General features: G+C 26.8%; 1 protein-coding gene across 1 annotated transcript in view; it reads right to left on the bottom strand.

Annotated features, from left to right (window-relative positions):
• The window catches only part of LOC113376549 (putative thiamine transporter SLC35F3), a 78,256-nt gene that overhangs the window by 16,652 nt on the left and 38,943 nt on the right, over positions 1-22,661 (bottom strand). Inside the window, exons 6-10 of the mRNA XM_026616509.1 lie at positions 22,335-22,463; positions 17,271-17,460; positions 14,023-14,112; positions 11,899-12,028; positions 4,065-4,094 (exon numbers count right to left, since the gene is read on the bottom strand). Coding sequence (XP_026472294.1) covers positions 4,065-4,094; positions 11,899-12,028; positions 14,023-14,112; positions 17,271-17,460; positions 22,335-22,463 — 569 coding nt within the window. The remainder of the gene's footprint in view (positions 1-4,064; positions 4,095-11,898; positions 12,029-14,022; positions 14,113-17,270; positions 17,461-22,334; positions 22,464-22,661) is intronic.

Raw genomic sequence — 22,661 nt, forward strand, 5'->3', positions numbered from 1 at the left:
TAACCATTTATATATTATCAAATCATACTAAAGTATGAGTTCTATCACATTCATTACCAAAAATAATTTTGAATCATTAAATGCATCTCTTTACGAAACAATTAAGAACAAACAGCATTTCTCATCCCATCAGATATGAAGAATTGTCTTCTAATTGTTAGTTAATGTTTTTCTAATTTGCATGGAGTATAATTTATCACTAGTTTAAAAATGAAATGGTCATTTTGCATAGTGTGAATGAAAGCAATTATAATAGTTAGATAATTACAATAGTTTTGAATATCATGGTCAATAGAAAACGAAACTTCAACCAACAACGGTGATAATAGACGGGGCGCCAGCGATCGCTAATGTTAAAATTGAAGTTTATTTATATTCGAATTTCGTATTTTACAAGTTATAAGAAAACCTAGCAACTTAATTACATACTATTTTTTTCAGAATCATATTGATTGAAAAACAAGCTATTATAATTATTTTATATTGAATTAAAAAATAGTGTACTTGAGTAATTACTCAAAATTTTTAATTAAATATAAATAATTTCATTAGCTTGTCTCAATTAATATGATTCTGAAAAAAAGGTATGTAATTAAGTTGCTAAGTTTTCATATAATTATTACATCGTGGGATGATAATAATAAAAACTTTATAAAGTTTATGAAATCGTCACTAATTTATATTTTTTGTTATATATTATAATGAAAGGATTTCATTATAAATTAATTGTTATCTGAAATTAAAATTTTATCTAAAAATTACTTCGTATAAATAATATAAACACTTAAAAAACGCGCTTATAAACAGCTAGTATAGATCATAGAATAAAAAATAGCAAGTCGTATAAAAAAACAAATTAGAGTCAAAATTAATAGACAAATCATATATATATATTTAAAAAATGATAATATTTATTCAAAAAATGCCGGTATTTCATTTGCCGGTATTCAATTTGCGTTAAATAATTTGGTACTTGTATATAAATATACATGTTTTACTTTCCAAAAAGAAGTTTGTTTTCACCAGAAACTCCCATTTACTAATTTTATTTTTTCTCGATATTTCAAGACATACTGAATCTTTTGACATTTTTTTTATATATTTTTAACAGCAATCAGAACCTTACGTCCTATGAGTTGTTGGGCTGAAACATCTCACCTTGTATTTTTAGATGGTAACCCGATGGTTAATCCATCCATATTTGATGATTTTTGTTATTAGAATTAATCTAATAGAGCTGACCTTTTATTGGTGCAGCAATGCCAGACAAGGGCTATTTTCACTTGAAAACAAATTGGTATCTATATTTCCAAGTGAAAATCGTTGTCACTGCTGCCTGACTATAGGCTGCTCGAAGTGGGTATCGAACCCGGGACCTCTAAAACAAGTCCAGTCGCTCTTAACCGCTTACCTACGGGCGAGCCCAATCACCAATATAAGTGCAAAATTATTCAGCAACGTTTTCTTGAAAAATTTGGAATCAATTTTGAAAATTATAAAACTGTCAGAAAATTATTAGTTGGGAGTCGTGCGTTTCTTTGTTACTTATTTTTGAATTTTATGACAATTTTGATGAAACTTTGTATAAACGGTCTTAGCAGACATCCTAAAATATCTTTAAAATGAAAACTTGTTTAATTAAAAAAAATATCAATGTCTGGAATGATGAGCCGAGTCAAACTTTCAAAATTTTATCGTCACAATTTCAATAGATGCTATTATTTAATTCTTAATGATTGTCTCGATTATTAACATATATCGATAAATTTACTAGATGTAAGTGGCAACTTGCTTTATGGCTTAATGCCACTTTTACCTCGCTCATATTCAAATTATATAATAATTTTGTTTGAACTATCGCTGGCTCTCCTCCATCGAAATCAAAATAACTTACTGTAGGATTATGACCGTTATGTGGGCATTACTCACAATCAGTATTATTATTCATTCATTTGCTTATATGGCGTAAAAGTGAATTGGCGTCAAACTTTTTTCTTTCAGATTTTGCTGTGTTTGTTTAAGAGTTCCGTTTGCATAAAGTCCATTGCCATTGCGAAATGCCGTTGATCAAATCCGTTTTTACACATTTTGCAATTTGCAACTGAATCAAAACGTTCGAAATTGAAAGTGAGGTGTCTGTATCGGTATATAATCAAATAAATACTAAATATATATGTTAAGTACATCACAAGCTGCAACGTCATTTTGACAAGATAAAAAAGGCTTGCGAAATTACATTTTGCGGTGTCATATAATATATAATTCGTTAGTAATGAGAGTACATGCGCTGAAAATCATTCCGAAAACAACTTTTTGTTTTTATATTTCTGATGGAATATAATTATATTTTTGTACTTCATCTGGTTACTGATGATATTTTTAATAATATTTTTTTTTATTTGAGTCATACATAAAATCGTGGGTCATGGACTTAAAGTCAATATACTTGACTCTCAAAAAGAGGTACTGCGATCGAATCCTAGTACTTTGTATGAAAAACTGACTAAAAATAGAAAATATGTAAAACTAAAATACCTGTAGTTATAATAAATATATCAGATACATGTATGTGTAAAATCACATTGATATAATTTGAACACAAAATCGCAAATGTTGATGTAGAACATTAATTATATAATCGTATATAATAGAAAAAATTGTAATTAACACCTTTTGTAGGCCTATATTGTTTCAGAATGTTTAAGACCACGAATCTTATGATCATACTAAGTTTCATCAAAATTATCAAAAATAAAAAAATAACCATTTTGAACAAAAGGCACAGTCGACCTTCACCAAAAACAATTCTTTATCAGCAATTCAATTCCCAACAATAATACCTTAAATTAAATTTTTAAGGTATTATTTCAACAATAATACCTTACCAAAATTTTTAAATTTGAATTATTAGTTCAGATTTTTTGCAAAAGCGTAGATAAAATACTTTGCATTTTTCTGCTAATTTTAATTTTTTTTAATCGGTGCAGCCGTTTTTAGATATACGTTGCCCAAAGGTTCAATTTTTGGCTCACATACACAAACATGATGACAAACGATCGAGAATGACTTAAAGCGTCGAGAAAATATAAGCAAATCCAATTTTCTCTTGAAAACTTACATGAACTTGAATATAAACTTCTTTGGAAAGTACTACAGTAAACTTGTAACAGATAAATAAAAAAAAAAATTCAATATTTTTTTGTTAAAAATAAGAAGAATTATATATATATTAACAATTCTTAGAGAAATTAAGAGTCGCTTAATGATTTTTATCTCTTAGGCATATTTAATATTATATAGATGCAATTTTATATATAAAGTAATTGACTATGAAAGTCGCAAAGCCATTTTAATATTCAGAGTAAGTTTAATTTTTCATAACTTTATTTTCTATATATAAGTCATTCTTTTACAAATCGCACGGATTTTGGAAAAAATAAAATGTCACATTTTAGAATGGTCTGAATTTTTTTTTACAGATATTATTACTTAAATTAAAAAGTAGTCCAACTAAACGCACTATCCGAAAGACATCAATGGAAAAATTATTTAATTTTTTTTTAGCCAATAATAAATGGTTATTTGGCATCGATTGTTCTACATAATGTGGTCTAAGCCAATGTCAATAGAATCACGTAATTATTTTCGGTATCGTTTATCGAAAAGTGAGTTTGAATGAAGGGGTCACTTTGGCATGTTTTCAATGATATCTTGGCCTTAAGGTGAGGTACAAAGTTAGTATATCGGATTTTTTCAAAAAGACATTTAAAATGACGTATAAATTATTTAAATACCAGAGTGGGGCCGATTCTATATGCGCCTATATCCTTTAAATGTGTCAAAGTTTAGCACACATATATTTATTAAACCTCGTTCGGTTTAAATAATAGTTAAAATAAATGAATATGTTAATGAAATAAGGAATATGTTATAAATTGTGCAAGTCTAATAATCTGATCAGCAAAATTATGATCGGCAGATAGCCAAGCAAAGTTATCGCAATTATATCGCCATGCAAAGCTGCAAAAATAACATGCACAAAAAATATAGAATCATACACTCACCTCGCACTGTGACTCAACATGATGATATTTCTGTAACAAAAATAAGAATTTATTAGAAAAAATATAATATTGAAAATAATAGCACAAAAAGCGTTTGGCATACCGAATGGATTCATATAAAATGTGAATGGATTTATATAAAATATTTATAAACTGCATGTACCAATTCACTTTGCTGAAAAATGAATTGGTAAGCAAGGCATTCGATATGACAAACTGGATTTAGGCACTTTGTACACGAGCGATAAAAACATCAGAATAACCAATAATTACACAAAATTAAATCAAATTTTTTTTTTAATAAAATACGACTTTACTGAGTTTGTAGTTGGAGTCCCAGAATACTAACCTAGATAAATAGGAAAAGTCAGGGACTACAGATGTATGGTACTGTAGTAATAACAAACACAACAAGTAGTCTCAGACAAATAACATTTAACACTCTATGAAACAAATATTCATTATTATTAATCACTAATAAAAAAACTATTTTTTCTTGAAATTCAGTCACATTTTTATGATCTGTCATTTTAATCACTCGTGTTTTTGGCGCAATAGACAAGCGTGTTGCCAGAATTCATGGTGTTGACTAATGCATATTTACATCGGAAATTCAGGTAAATAAATACCTTCGGGCCTCTTCTGACATCTATTTCATAAAATATGAATTTTGAATTTATCGGTTAACACGTACACAAACCGTGTATATCGTGCCAAATTCTTTTCAAGTCTTCAATACCGAATTATAAAAATGCCAAAATACAACGAGACATGATAATTTTAAGGCATTTTAAGTACAGTTTTAACTCAATAGATCAATTTTGGAGTTTCAATAAACTCTTATCTCGTTTAAGAAAAATTGGATCTAATTTGTTTGGGATAGCTAAAGTAATACTAAAATTATACTTTGCAGATAAATAATTAAAAATTAAAATATTGTGATTAGTTCAACTAGCTCAGTAATACTGGACAAGTCTGATTTCAGATTTATATTATTTAGTAGAACATAATTCTATTATTAATATTTTTCTACGAATCCGGATTTATAAAACACTAAAAAATCCTAGTATATGCCATTCGCGCAAAAAAACGACTTTTATCAAAAGTTCGAAAAAATTTTCTCGTAATATAAGAATAGATGTCAGAAGAAACCGTAATATTAATTTTCTATAATGACAATTATTGAATAATTTATATATATATATATATATATATATATATATATATACATTAGCGCTGGTAAAATTATATTGTCCATGGGGTACATTACCATTCTAATTCTATTTAATTATTTTGAGAAACTTTGACAAAGAAACCATAGTTCTGTAGTAATTTTAGAGTTAGCGAAATTTTCAAAATTGTTTTTTTTTTCATATGTGCTTAAATATAAACTTATAAGAACCTCATGTTAATTTGATGAATGTTTCTATGGTAAAAAGTAGGTAGTCAAAATCTAACCCAATGTAAATGTAAAATATCATAGATATATGTTAAGTGGATAGTTATAAATATTTAATTGAAGTTTATAAAGATATTGTACAGTGTTTTCTTAGAATAGTCTTGTGGTAAAAATCCTCTCCCAACCTTTACGCTCAATTTTGTCGTTTTTCTCATGGATATATAAAATTTAAAGGCTTTATTTTGACTTTTATATAGCAATGTGTTATACAAATCACAGGCGAGTAATTATAAAGTCTTTAAAATAAACTAAGAATATTTGAATATATACAAAAAAAATATTGAAAATTTTGCTAGCTCCAAATTTATATCCGAGTAATAGTGTGTTCTGCAAAGATTCTTGAAATGACTCGAAGAAACACACCGCAAAGTCCCCAAAGGCCAAAAATTCGACCCGCCCTAATATATATATTAGGGTGGTCCTTAATATGGACATTTTCGAATTTCCTTGCTCCCAAGGGCTCAAATTGTTCCAAATTGATAAAAAGCAATTTTCTGAAAGTTTTAGCTCTTAATATTAACTTCTAGATAGTGCGCAATTGAATCAAACTTCGTATGGAAATAGCATGGAAAAAATTTTGAAATTTAAAAAAAAATTTTAGGTTTAACTTAGCGACAAATTTTGAATAAAATTCATTTATTTGTTTGCTAAATTATATCTAAAAACAATTTTAAAATTTTTGAAAAATTTTTCACGCTATTTCCATACAAAACTTTGATTGAATTGCGCTCTATCTAAACATTAATGATATTAAGATCTAAAACTTTCAGAGAATTATTTTTTATCAACTTGGAACCATTTGAGCCCTTGGGAGCAAAGACATTCGAAAATGTCCATATTAAGGACCACCTAATATATATATATATATATATATATATATATATATACATTTAAAGCATTTACAATTTAACTACAAATATACATAAGATACACAGGAAAGAACATGTTAGAGAATACATTGATAGCAGCTACACTGATGAAAAAATTGTGAATGATGATGAATTTACAAGTGTGAGTTTCCCATCATTTCAAACTTTTCAAGATCAAAAAAATTTGATAAATTCAAGTTAATCAAAAAATCTATATCAGGAAAGCTTGTTTCTCGATAAAAAATGTTAGTGATAAGATCATAAGATGAGGTGAGTTGATTACGAACTGGGATGATGAAGGCAATTTACAACAGTGTTATATTACGGTTATAAAATCTATCAATTTTACCCAACTTAATAATTATGTTTGTCTAAAATATACCTACTAATTTCATTTATATATATTCCAGTCATTATAGTAAATTCACCTTGGAATTCGAGATATCCAGCTGTAAGTCTGTAAATACATGTATATTGGCACCTAAAAGTTGTCTCAAAACCTACATATGTTGCGTACACCCTACTACTTGTAGGTTTTGAGACAACTTTTAGGTGTCAATATAGAAGTATTTACAGACTTACAGCTGGGTATCTCGAATTCCGAGATTCTTACCTAATTTAACCTTAAATGACTGGACTAATATTCATATAAAAATAAGGAAATACAGAGAACACATCGACTAGAACATTTAAAATGCAACATTTAACAAGTTACTATCATTCCACACTTAGTGCCGGTAATTTAACTGCATTAAAGTATTACTAAAATGTCATTTACTTTTTTATACATTAATGCAGATTATATAATACTGATAAATACAATAAAAATGGGAAGAGTAACAGAGCATTTATATAAAGCATTAAAAAAAGCTATTTGAAAGCAACAGAGATACATTTAGATTCTAACTTAGATTACATACTAGCTACTATATTATTATATTTTATAAATACAGAGAACTAATGAGAATTATAATAAGAGATTTTTTTTGAAAAAAAAAGATATCTGAAGTAAGACAAAGTATTATTAATATGTACTATGAACGTATGCATTTGTGCAATTTATTTGTAACTGATGAATGCGAAATTTTTTAATACTATTATTCAGATAGGTCTTTCATGTTTTATAAATATAAATAATATTTAAAAAAAATAAAATAAAAAAAATCATTTTTGTAAATGAGTAATAGTGAGTAAAAATATATTATGAAATATTATATTCTATGAAATTCTTTCGAGGATGTCAAGGATAATAATTTGCATTTTTAGTAGATCATTTTTAGTGTTTAATCATTATGTATAATTATTTATTTTATTATATATTTTATTTCAGTATATATTCTATTTTATAATGAATCGAGAAAGTAGATGGTATTACAATATTTTTTGAAACTGCCTTAAAACAACAAATTGAACCAGAAATAACATATAGATCGCATTACTTTTAAAATGATTTATGTTACTTCAAAAGTAAAATACTTCCTGAAAACCTTGATCTTTTTATTAATAATAATTATTTTCAAAGGCACTAGCGTTTAATTTTTTTGCTATTAAATAATTAATTGTTTATAGAAAAATCAAGCGTATAAATATCATGACTTTCAATAAGTTGCTTCAAAACATAATTTTTGTTATGGGCTTACATGTGTAATAGTCATACAGTATGAAAAATATATTTCGTAAAAGACTATAGGTAAATACAATTAGTAAAATTATTTTTCTTATCGGTTTAATCTTGGCGAAAATAAATTATTTGAGAATTGTTTTTTGGTATTCGCGGTCTCTTAAATTTATGTATCATGCCATCAAAACAAATGTACTGATTTTTATAAATAACGAGAAGTTTTACAAGATTTTAATGAATTATATATATAAATAAAACAAAATGAATTGTATTTTTTCCCCGTTTTTAACTTGTGCAATAAATTTAATTCAAATCACAAATTATAAATTGTTTTTATAAATTAGTTACCAATGAAAGGTTAGTTAATATTGTAATTAATTACCATTGTAATAGTAGTATGTAATTATGTAATAATAAGGAACTTAATGGCCACAAAATAAAAAAATTGTTAATACATGTAAGTTGAAAATAAATATGCATACGTTTAAAATACATATTAGTACTAAACTGTTCAATTCAATTTGTTATTCAGAAAATAAGAAGCATTTGTCACCTTAAATCTATGGTAATTGTTTTTTTTTTTTTTGCAAATGGAAATTTGTATGTTATTTTATTATAACAATTTATTGCAGAATTCAAGAGAGGTGCCACAAAAAAAACTCCAAAATATAAAAATTATAGAAATAGAACTATAGAAATAAAAATTAGAGAAACACTCCAGTAGAAATGAATCATGGCCAGATATGGGTACGAAACATGGCGCAATATTTGAATCTTGGGTCTTTATTACCAATATTGCCCTCATATTGGACCTCGTTTTCAGATAGACCGAACAATATTTGTTTTATCAAATAATAATGTCGCAAAATTATAAAAGCTTTTTTTGTAGTAACTTACGAACATTAAAATTGGAAAAAAATACAAAGTGAAAATTCAAGCATGAATATTAAGAGATAAGAATCAAATTTACTAACTTTAATAAAATTTTAATAGATGCTTAAAAGTAAAAAAATAAGAGCTACGTTTAATAATACGAGATGAATACATATAAATAAAACAAGATTCTGCAAATTTTCTAAGCCAACATTTTTACTTTATAAATGAACGATATCATTATCAGGAAATGTTACTTTAACTTTTATATTTATATGAAGGTTATTCTTATTTTGCAATATAGTTTTAATTTCTGCAATTATTCACAAACTGACAAAAGTTGTTGTAATATTAATTATTATGCATCATAGACTTAATATAAATAAATATTTAATCTCATGCAGAACATAAATTACTTGATAACGACGTCATTTTACACCGATGAAGTATAAATTTCATATAAAGTATACTTTATATGAGATGAATCATGCAAACTTCCACTTGCAACTTAAATAATCCTTCGTACTAAAAAAGCTACATTATAATAAATACATCAAAACTGTTCCAAAATTTTACATAAAATACTCATAACATAAAAAGTGTATTTACAATAAAAAATACGTACTGTGTAAACTTTTTGTTTTCCAAAAGCTAGACCAAATTAGAGTGATTTTGATAATCTATTTTTCTAACATTGATTTAATCATAGTGTTAGTAGTTGTAAGTGTTTGTATCTTTTTATAGTGTGAGAATATTGTTAGTCATTTTTTTTAGGAAAGTTTAGGAAATTGGATAAGGTTTGTATTAGTCAGCACTTACATTTGAGTGCAGCAAGTGAATTTATTGTGTGTAAGACAAATATATAATATTTAGAAATCTTGTGAAGCATATCATATATTACAGCGTCTACTCGACTTACATATATTCGAGAGTTTTATGTTTCAATAGATAATAAAATCTTAGTACATATTTACGTTACATTTAGAAAAAATATTAAAAATTGAAGTTCGACGATTAAAACAAAAATTAAGTACGTACCACAATATTAATTTAAGAAAAAGTTCAAAAAACCTCAGATGAATCATCAAAAGCTTTTAAAATGTTTTAGGTAAACCAAAATATCATCTATATCACTTCTTTACTATTTTTGAAAATTTTATTCTTAGCTAATATTAGGGAAAATACTATTATAAAATAATCTCGAATATATGTAGAACCTAAAAACCTATATATTTATTTTTTTCCTACAAACAGACCTGGTTGGCTCGAAGAAACAATCTTAAAGCAGTCTTTCTGTAAAGTAAAAGCTTTGTCACACATTCCGCATAACCAATTTTTGAAAAAAAAAATTGTTATAATTCTATAAATGCAATAAATTATTAAAACTAATTGCCAATGTAAATATAAATTTTCTAATTAACATTTCTTCTTTTAGTGGCATATAATTATAAATATTATATTTCAATAATATTTCAATTAGGTAACAAATATTTACTGTAAAGTGTTTTTTTTTTTAATTAGTGTGGCAATTGTAAAAATAAAGGTCATCTTCATTCAAACACGATCCTTGTGTTAACATAAATTATTAATAAATCCTAAAATTTTTATCTAACTCAAAAATCGTGTATATATCAAAAACATCAACTAATAAAGTCACATATATCAATACCCCTCTATCATTCTATTTTCTGTGGCAAGATTTCAAATAACGATAAAAATAAGTCTATTAATCACTAACACATAACACAGAAAACAAGTAGCATATGTTTGTATAAAATATATAAGACAACAAAAATACATGACACTATTTGCAAAAAAATGAGATTTTGTTTAAAAAATTCAAACAACACCGGATCAGTACGATTGCATTCGAAAATGCTGCACATGCCCATTGCACATTTTGAAGAATTACATTGTAAACATGTAGGAACATATAGGTAGAAGTTTTAACACCAGAATACAAAACATTACATGATATATCATTAAAATATTATGTGGTAATTAGTACACAATTGCAATAAATATAAATGTATATCTAACTTGTGATAACGAAGACATAAAATTATTTTGCTATAAATCGTTCAATTACTGTGCTTTTAAGAAAATCAGGTTGAATGTCTTCAAAAAACAAAGTATTAACCAAATTGGTAAATTTCTTTAAATACATGTTATGATGCAAAACAGCATATCATGATGTAAAATTTTGCCAATGCATACTGAACAATAATTTTAGAAAGTTTACCAAAAGCTTTCAAATTTATACATAATACGTTTTAAATAAAGTATTTTATAACGAATAAATGGTTTTCAGTTTTCCATATGCAGCGTATATGGCGCTTTCTTAAATTTATCATAATTGTTTATTCAAGGCATTATTTGCCATATAGAATATGTAATCAAGTTATTAATTTAATTTAATAGCTCAATTTTAATTGCTGCTGCAATATTCATGAAACGCAATATATTTATAAATTTATACTTAAAATTTATTACTAAAACTTCCTAATATCTTTCAAAAACCTGACATCTATAATCAACAATTGTCGATTAACGATTGTTGATTAGAATTTCTATATTAAGGTAAATTAATTACGATCACATAATTTCAAATTCAAATTGTTTGGAAGACAAGAGAAGAGTATTGTAAGTTTGAATCGAAAAAATATTACAAGTTCCAATATTATAAAAGATTAAAGCACATATTTGTATTCGAGATGCTAAATGCCATGAATGTAATTTAGAGTGCTGATTCCGCCAAATTTTAGTTAACAATTTTGCAAACCTACAAAAAATTTTGATTGTCGCAAAACGCCAATCTTAAGACCTTAAATATTATACTTAATTATTAGAACCTTTTAAACAAAAACTTTCAACGCGTATTTACTTCAATTTCTTTACATCACAAGTTAGATTTGTTGCATTTTTCTTTTACACCACAAGTTAGATTAAAAAACTGAATTCAATTTTAAAAATAAGTATCAAACAGAATTATTAAAATCTAATTTAACTTACCTGAGCAGACGTGTTATGTATGTAGGCCAGTTGTCAGGAAACATTACCAGGAAAAATCCGACGGCTATAAGGATAACGCCGGCCAGTTTCATACCAGCGAACGTTGCTCCGTACAGCACCACGTCGAGAGCTGTAAAAAATATAAAAATATAGAAAATAAAAATAATTAAAATAGTATTAAAACTAAAATAAGTGCTGCGAAGAGCGAGAGAAAAAACTCTACTGAGCACGATCATGAGGATAAGCAAACTGGATTGGATCAATATTGCAAAAAAAGTGGTGGCAGCAGGCACAACGCCGTCGAAGTTCATAGAAGGACAAGGAACTAGAAAGAAGAAGGAGAAGGAAAATAAGAAGGAGAAGAAGAAAAATAAGAAGAAGAAGCAGGAAAACAAGAAGGAGAAGAAGGAAAACAACAAGAAGAAGGATAATAATAAGAAGAGGAAGGAAAATAATAATAATAAGAAGAAGAAAGATTGATGATTTACGCAAAAGGAGAAAATAAAGGAAATTGAAAAACGAAACACAGGAACAGGAAGCATCTAACCGAAGTTTGGAAAGGAACTTGTATAAAAGTATATAAAAATGTGTATAACGATCAATAATAATTATAAACGAGAAAACAAATGATATGTGGTGCTTTCACATTATGGACCTGCCTTAAGGCAGAACACTAATAATAATAACTAAGGGTGCATGGCATTGTATTTCTTGACAAATTGCTGGGACTTTGCCTACTGTAATTAAACATCCAACAAATAAAAATTAATCAAAAAAAAAAAGATTAATAACAATTGCTTTGAATATTGATACAAAATATGAAAGCTTATGAATTAAGCGACGATTCTCTCAAAAACTGAAATTTTTTGTACTTTTTACTCCAAAACGTATGGACCTGTCTATGTAAAAATCTTTATATTTTCTTTATCACCATCAATTGAACACCTTAATCGCCACGATAATATCAGAAAAATTTTCACATAGGCTATGGTAACTGTATTAATGTAGTTAAAAATGTATCAAGATAACTTCATGCATCAAAGAAAAAAATGGCAAAATTCCTGGAAAAACACTATTTTTATGGCTCTATATTAAAAATTTCTCTCTACAGACCTAGAAATTTTCAGGCAAATTTGTCACACATATATTTCTGACATGGCTTATGTGAAACACCTTAGCGTCAAATACATATGACTGACATGACGATTAACGCGTTAAATTTTATATAATCGATTATTAACTAAAGCGCTGACCCCGTATTAAAAATTAATTCTATGTTGTGAAATACAAGGCTAATGGCATTTAATTCATTTTAAGTGAATAATGATGGAGAATAATTAAATATTTATAGTTGAAAATCATACTAAAATATTTTGATCCAGTAAAAATGTTGGTGCAAATTATTCAGGAAGAAAAATATTAATGCATGTTTTAAGCAAATAGAATGATATAAAATGTAATGGGTAATAAAATAATTGAAAAATCATTAGAATAAGTATCTACTATATAAATAAATAGGTTTGAACATTTTATAAAGATTTGCTTGTTTGAATGTCGGCATACTTTCAAATATATAGTGTTTTATTCATTTTACATTCCTTAATTTATGGTTATGTGATTAATATTTATGTATACCAAATAAATTACATAAACATAAAAACTTTGCAAAAACTGGAAACAGCTGATGAAAAATTTATAGAGTGCTAATTATGTCATTGATCGAGTTTTATGTAAGTAACAAGTGACTTACATTATTTTTTGACTTATACATATTGTTATTAATTTAATATATCGTCTGTTATAGTAATCCCACAAAAATGAACAATTAATTAATATTGAAATATAATTACAAATTAATTTTTTGATTTATATTTTTCAATTCTTTCTAATAATTTTGAATAATTTATTTTGAAAAAAAAAAATACAAATATACAAATCTCAACAAATTTGTATCATCATTGTATAACTAATATTGAAGAAGTAAATGGGATTTTTGATATGTGGAATGCTGGAAAGACAACATGATATATGCGTTGTATGAAATTGATGTTTAAAATGTCAAATGATTTAAATATATAAAACTAATATTTATGTTAATGAATATAATACTAATTAATTAATTACCTGCGGAAACTGGTACTGCAGTAATTAGTCCCAAAGTGACGAATAAGTTATATGTTACAGCCATACTGAAGTGCGTCAGAAGGTTGAAAACTTAAAATAAAAAAATATATTACAGTTAAAAATGACTGAAAATTCAAAATCAAATAAAAAATTTCTACTGAAGAATGTTAAACTTAATCTCTCAGATATACACAATATAAGTGTTCAGAATGATTTTAAAATTAATTAACTTTTGCCTTTTTACCCCACCCATATTTTGGCTTTTTTAAAGATTATATATAAAACAAATCTAATAAATCTAACTTAAACATAACAATACATAGAACAAAACTATTACATAACGTATACCTTAAAATTATATTCAGGTATTATAAACTAAATACAAGAATTCAAAACCAAAAAAAAACTACCAACGAAAAAAAACTTTTGGTAAGAATATTGATGCAATTTCGTTCATCTCCTGATAGCGACGTCGTAAGAATTAAGGTGATCTTTTGCCATCTACTTTAAAATAGTGTAACTGAACAATTCTATACTGTACTATACAAGTACTAGTGGTGCATGGCATCGTGCCTTAAGGCAAATTACTGAAACTTTCCGTACCAAAAATTAAAATTGTTCTTTTTTTTTAACTGAAAAAAATAGATTTTTGAAAATTTTGAAATTTTTGCAAGAAGTTGACCTTTATGAAAAATTTGATTTTTGTTTATATTATGAAATAATTTGGAATTTTTGAACTTCTATAAAATTCTATACTTCGCTCGTTCTTGAGATACTGATGGTGGACCTTTTTACCCACAGACCCCTATGCCCCTATGCCCCGCTTATATAAAAATTATACTAAATATCATAGCATAATACAAGTTTATCATAAATTAACAAGCGTGTACTTGAAAATTATTCATAATTATAATAATAATAAAAAGTGTTTAAAACATTATGCAAATAAGGTTAATAAAAATAATTATCAAATTATGTCTACTACTATGAGAAGTTTTTTTTTACTGGTACTAAAAGTGTTATGCAATTATAATAAATGATATTTATATGCATTAAACTCAACTTCCAAGAGAACTGACATGACCATACAATAAAGAGACAGCGAAAGAAGAATATTGCGCAATATTTACTTTTGTATATTGCATGTGACAATGTGATGAAAAGTGGAAAAACTGTATACACTTACGGTAATTGAAAATAACACTCCAGCACTTAACTTATTTATACAAATGTGAATATACAATTTTACAAGAACTGGATAAATAGTTATTCCAACTCTACTGATGACTATCTCTGACAAAATACCAGATCAAGGTTATATACAGTATTGTCTATGGAAAAATGTACCCTTAAAATAATATATTTTGCATTGGTTAAATAATGTAGCTATTATTTAGTGAAATGTCTTTCTGTCCCATTTTTCCCCGTGTATGAGGTAAAAGCAGTGAGGTGACAAATTTTAGAAAAATAGTAGATCATTTATTTAATTAAGAGTTCATTTAGTGTAGACAGCATAATTATAATTATTTACTTATGCGTATACTTGAAAGTCAATTCGGACCTTTGAACCCCGCCTTACCTTATTTTTATATTACACGTGTATAAAAAATGATTTCAAATATAATTTATAATTCTACTGAGATCAAATCAGTTTAAACGCAAAGCACGTTTCTCAATATCTCAAAATTGAGTATCATGATTTCATACACGATGTCACTTTACTATTTCTTTTCATGAATATCTTTTGAAAACTTTATATTCAAATAATATATAGGTCAAATCATACAGATATCACTATTATATAACAATTTTTACACAATGTTTCAGAAATTTTCGATATAAATTGTCGCCTTCAACATGGTTGATGGAATAACTTGGAACATGTTTACTAAACTTATTAGTAATAAAAGATTTGATTTGAAAAAGTAGATATTTTTATGTGTTATTAAATATAATCTTGAGCTCGAATGAAAAGATCTGCTAGGCATGTTAGTTACAGATTACAATGAATTTTCTAAAGGATATTTGACATAAAATTAAAAAAATGGATAAAAATACTTAATAAACGCATCTATTATGTGATTTTAAGATATCACGAAAATTTTAATATTAAATACATTGTAGCAACGTAGTTAACGTCTCAATAAAGTAAAATATTTATATATGATATCTGATATATTTTTAGAGTATTTGATATATTTAGTAAAAAAAAATTATTATACATTTTCTATCTGCATTTTTTTAATTGAACTGAACTTTAAAATTTAATACATCTTTGACAATCAAAAAGCATTACTTTTACAGTTTTATATATTATCAAAAAATTATGCTGTTAAGTTTTGATACAAGTTGAAACTTATAAAATTTCAAACCCAAAAATCCAAAAATTAAAATTTGATGAGTTATGAGGGTATTTTGGTCTAAAAGCATAAATTTTACGCGATTATTAAAATATTTTTACTATTTCTTTACAAATTATGAACTAAAGTTTTAAGAATATGAAAATTGAAAATAGTCATAAAGTTTAATTCAAGAAGGTGATGTGGTGGAAGGATTCATGAAATTAACGCCTGAAAAAAAAAATTATGTTAGGGGTCCATGGCTACTTTCAGGGGGTTCACGGCAGTAAAAACAAAATTTGGGGGTCCATGAAATAAAAATGGGGGTCCACGGTATATTTAGAAATGATTTAAACTTTAAATGTTAGTATTGAGCGCGGGGCCAGCCACCAATCAACCTCACATATCTCAGAAACTATTGAAGGTTTCAACTTTAAATTATTGTCAAATATTTAGTAAAGTGTAGTAACAATGTACGTCAAGTTTCATCAAAATCGAATTATGCATTTTTGAAAACGTACAATCTGTTTAAATCGAGTAAGAATGAGTGTAGTTCATACTAAAACTCTATAAAAAGATTGTGTAAAAATTTCAAGTAGATTTAGTAAAAGTTGAGAAATCGTGGGTATCATATTAAAAAAAAAACTGGAGTAAACGGTAAAACGGTAAAAGAGCAGACAAAGAAAACAGAGGAAAAAAAATAGATTCTTTTTAAATTCTAGATTAGAAAACTCCCTTAATTGGCTGATAACGTCCCTGATTCTGACGGTCGTGAACCTAAAAGCTTAAAGTAAAGCATTACTATCATAAATACCATTAACCCTTTCCACTCGGATGCCCCAAAAAATTTATATAAATCTCGGAATTCGTGAGTGGAAAGGGTTAATTCCAAGTATCATTTACAATTACCTAGTAAAAGTCCGCTAGCCGCCAAAAGTACTGGCCAGGGAAGTTTATCCCACGGCAAAGTCTCGACTCCCGTGAAGTAGAGGGCCAGGCACAAGGGCCACAGCAAGGCGGCATTCAGAAGACCCAGAAGTGAGAAGAAGAGCGCGGTTTGCGCATGGGTTGCTTCGCCTATCACTTTCCGGAACAAAACCTGGAATGAAATAGAAACACCCGGGTCAAGTAATAATATACGTACCGAAGGATTGGAATGTGTCGTGACATCACGTATTTGTAATAAATCGCTATTGAGACGACATAAAGATCATAAATGAGAAAAAGGGAAATATAGTGCGTAGAAGTGTAATAAATGGATAATGGATAAATAATAATTAAATCGTATTTGATTCATTTTGAGGATATAAGAAAATAACAGTTCTGAAAGGTCACCCAGGAGTAAACCTAATAGTAATTTTTGATAATTTAACTTAAATTCTGCAGTCATATGAATAAAAATTAAAATAACGAATTATTAGTAAAGTAAGTGAATATAAATATCTCCAACACTGACTTTTGTTGTCAAGACAGATTGCAATTTATTAGAAACTAGTGGTGTGTGGCATCGTGCCTTAACGAAATGTTCGAGAAATTTTAAATGTTTTCAAAAAGATTATTATAAATATTGTAACATTGTCTAATATTTATAAGCATTATTTATAAACTGAATTGCAAAGTTGAAATTATTTGTTTAAAGTATATTAGAACTTTAGTCAGAATTGAAAATAAAATCTATTTTATTTTTGATATACAAAAAAAAATTCTTTGAAAAAAAAATTTTGAAAAAAAAAATATTTTGAAACAATTTTTTTTCTTCAAAATCAATTATTTTGTTATAGTCAATTAACAAGCACAAAGTTCTTTGAATCATTTAAATCGGACGCTAGTTCTCTCAAAAGCTGCCATCTTTTTAACATTTAGCTCTGTATCTTCGGAATGGCTGGGCCTACCTTTGCCAAAAAGTAATAACCACTTCTCCCAATCATTACTAATTGAATTTTTTAGATCATTCAAATCGGATACTCCGTGCTCTCAAAAGTTAGATTTCAATTTTCTGAACTCTTTGCTCTTTATCTTCGTAACTGCTGGACCTGCTTTTGCCAAAAACTATTCAGCACATCTCCCTATCAATAGGAATCGAATGTTTTTTGAACCATTCAAATCGGTTGAACCGTGCGCCCGAAAACGTGACCGAAAAAGTGTATCCATACATACACACACACAAACACACATCTATTTTTCCTGAGGTATGCCAAAATGTTCAGAAACCTTCAAAACGTCGAGAAATGTAAAAAATTTCAATTTCGAAACTGTTAACTTCCCGTAGGGTAAAGTATAGTAATCGCAAAAACGATAATTTTTGCAAATCTGTACGTTTCAGTGCTTTCTGAACATTTTGGCATACCTTAAAAAATGGATGCGTGTGCATGTGCAGATACAATTTATCGTCTACGATTTACGAAAATATTTGATTCCTATTAAAACTGAGACATGATGACTATTTTTAGAAAATGGCAAGTCTGTTTTGGAGAGGACGGAGCGTCCGATTTGAATGATTCAAAAAAACATTTCACTTGTATCAACGGAATAAAAAATTTATTAAATTTTTAAGAAGGCAGATCTAGTGGTTACAAAGATCAAATAATAAAATGGTGAAAACGCCATTTGACGGTCAAGATAATTATTAGACATATGTATAATTTAATATATAAATAAGAACAAATAAAAAATAAATAAGTACAAATTTTGGTCACATTTCTATAGCAGCGCGATTGCTTCAAAAAAGTTCAAAATATAAGTTCATAAAAAAAATAATTTTTGAAAAAAGTTTTTTCAAATTTCAAAATTCGCAAAAATCTATTTTTTCTAAGTTTTGCAAAAATTTAAAAGCTTTTTTTAAAGTATTTAATTTTCGGTACAGAAAGTTCCAGTAATTTGCCTTAAGGCATGATGACATGCATCACTTAGTCAAATTTATTTTATGATTTATTAATAGTTTTTTTTTAATATATAAAATTTAAAAATCATATTATACAAAAAAAATATTTGAAAAGAATTTTGTTTTACAAGTTAGAGCTGAAACAAAGATTATCTCTTGTATTTTTCTTGAAACAATAAAAATCTCTTTACTTTCGTTCTACAAATTGCACTTGAAACTGTGTACATGATTGTACGTGTTTTGGCTTTCAGCCACAAAAGAAATATTTTCGAGATTTATCAAAGAATATTGCACCCAAAAATAACTTAGAGATACAAATAAATATTCTAACTGAATCAAATAATATTCAAGTTTTTACTAATAATGAAGTAATCGGAAATTAAAAGTCGATAATGGAATATATGTCAATTACTATGAGAAGATTAAATATTTCTCAAGTGTATGTACATATATATCAAGATATGACATTCTTTCACGGTTTCAAGAGTAATTAAATAACTTTTTTCTACTTTACATAATAAATGAAAAACGTAAACATACGTAACAAGATAACTGATTGCGATCCATGCAACTTTTTATAGAATGACATGAATGTTTTCAACTTGATTTCATGTGTAGATTTATACAATAGTTCAATAGACTAAAATTACTTTAAAGTCATATATTTATTTTATAAAAACAAGATCATTAAAGTAGTAAAATAAATCTAATAAAGATGCAATTCAGGAAACGGTATTACATAGTTGTAGAAATTAACAATCAAGAAATTGTAATACAAATGAATTAAAAACTATGAAAACCAAATGTTTATAAAAAACACAAAATATTGAAGTAAGTTCTTTAACTATTATAATAATTATGAAAAATAGTTTGAGTACATTTTTATAAAATTATCGTTATTAAAAATAGTTTTTCCCATTTGTTTACAATGTCAAAAAATCATGTAAACATTTAATGGATTATTATTAAAACCAAATCAAGTTAAATCAATATCAAGTAAAAAATATTTGAATTATAAAATAAAAATAATAGTGAATAATCTCAGGACATTTTTTTTATTTATTTTTCATAGCAAGCTATACAAAGTACATTCTGCTACATTTGTTACAGTTATATATTATTTGACTGCGTGAGAAGGATTGCTATCAGGACATTTAATTATAAATTTTTGAATTACCACAAGATCATGTTAAAATATTTAAAACTTAGAAATATGTACTGAATTATTTGCTTTGATTGTTGTATTATAAAAATTAATTACAAAATGTAGCTTTTAAGTAAGTTTATAGAATATTATTATCATCATAACAGTTTTTTTTTTCAAATATTTTTTTACGCTATATGCAGATAATCATGTAACAAAAATATCACCGTTGTTTAAACAGAATCAAGTTAAACCAGTATCATGTCAGAAGTGAAAAAAATTGTGAAGATAGAATTAGGAAGCCGAACTAATTTTTTTCAAGTTCTTTTTTTTAAAGAGATCAGTGACTGTATATTATTAAATAGAAGTCAATAAAACATATTTAAAAAAAGAGATCAGAACCAAGTATTCTATGAACTGTATTTGCCAATGTACATTTAAAAACTTCGTATTTTTTTTGATGGGGCAACCCAGCGGTCAACCACACCTTTTTATAAGTAGACTATATCTATTAGATAAGTAAATGTAATAGTCGTATATGTTTCAACAAAGCCTACAAAAGACGATTTTCAATGGAAATTATAGTTTAGTTCTATAACTTCAATATTTCATATCATACTGCTTGATATAGTGCTGGCCAATGATTGAACCAAACCCGGAACTAGTTTGTCCTAACCATTACACAACGGCGGGCTAAATCTAAATAATTTTAAATATTTTAATTTTATCATCATTACAGAGCCTACTGGGTAGATCCAGAAAGAATTTGAACATACAATTAGTAAATTGAATGAAAACGAATGCATAGTAAAATTCTAAGTAAATATCAACACTGAATTCATTCTATGAACGTATATGAAAAACATATACATATTCACGCCAAAATCAAAGCATTCTATATATTGATATAAAAACAGAAGATATATAATCAAAAATTTAAAGCAATCAATACAATACTTTGAAAATATTGTAAATACAAATTCAATTTGAAGTTAATTTTAAAATAAACACATAATTTTACAATTAAAGTGTTTTACAACAAATTGGTCTATCAAAAATGAAATCGAACAAACATTGAATAAACAATATATAATGATAAGACAATTTTCTAATAATAATTAAAATAAATGCACAATTTTATATTATATAAAATTTGTAATTGATAAAATCTTATCAATTGGAAATTGAATAAAAATAATTTTTTATTAAAAACAACTCGTGAAAGTAAAAGTTTGCAGTTACTACTTGATAACTAATATTTCTCAGTCTACTTCTTCTATTAATATTTCTTAAAATATTTGACTGCTATTATTTAATTCCAAATCCTTTAGATAGAATTTTCCTCAATAAAAACGAACCAGATATTAATCCAACGTGGTCGAATTGCCGCCTCTATTACAGCAGTCCTTCCAATTTGTTTTAATTGTCAAGGGTCACAACTCAGGACGCATCCGACGGCCGCCGTCAAAATAAATAATGAATCCATCGGGATTTCATTGAAGCTTATATGGGAAACAACGAAAAGGTCGGTCTTTGTATACAGAACACGGCAGCCGTGCCATAATGTATTTTATGCCGTCTCTATAGTGATTTATAGGGACGTGATAGGAAATAAACCGTAAACTTTCAACATATAATATAGGACACTCGTATGTTCACGGTGGACGATTGAATAAATATTTGAGAACTGTTAGCATTTTATTATATTTGAGGTAAAATTTTAAGTTGAAACCGAAGTACTGCTTGACATTAGGCTATTCAATGTAGGTAGAAAAGGTGTTTTAGCTCAACTCACACAATCAGTATCATTTTTTTGTATATAAATAGTGTAAGAGTAATGTAACATAATTGTACAGAAGTAACATAGTAAATTATTTCAACCATTGAAGAAATAATATAAAATAAATTTATATATCAATTATGAGTAAATCAATATTTATAAGATTACCTTGTACACGGCATATCCGGCAGCTGCTGCGGCGGCAAGTACAACGCCGCCAAGAGTAGGTGATCCGGTTATTCCATCCATATAAGCCAAAAGTGCTATGCCAGTGTCGCATAATATCACAGCCACAATCTGAAATGAAAAATATGAAAATATAAGTATCTATCTCGAGATATTGATTACCGTTACAATTTTCAATACAATATTTAGCTACAAAATTAATTGAGAAAAGTTAAATCAAAGGGGTATTTCTGGTCTAAAGACATTAATTTTATCCGTTTTTTAAAAAACGTATAAAGGGCAAACAATATTTTTGCAAGATTTTTTAAC

The sequence above is a fragment of the Ctenocephalides felis genome, unplaced genomic scaffold, assembly GCF_003426905.1.
Source record: "Ctenocephalides felis isolate EL2017-DRISC unplaced genomic scaffold, ASM342690v1 CF-g0.4_SCAFFOLD_01886, whole genome shotgun sequence".
In the NCBI taxonomy this organism is placed as follows: domain Eukaryota; kingdom Metazoa; phylum Arthropoda; class Insecta; order Siphonaptera; family Pulicidae; genus Ctenocephalides; species Ctenocephalides felis.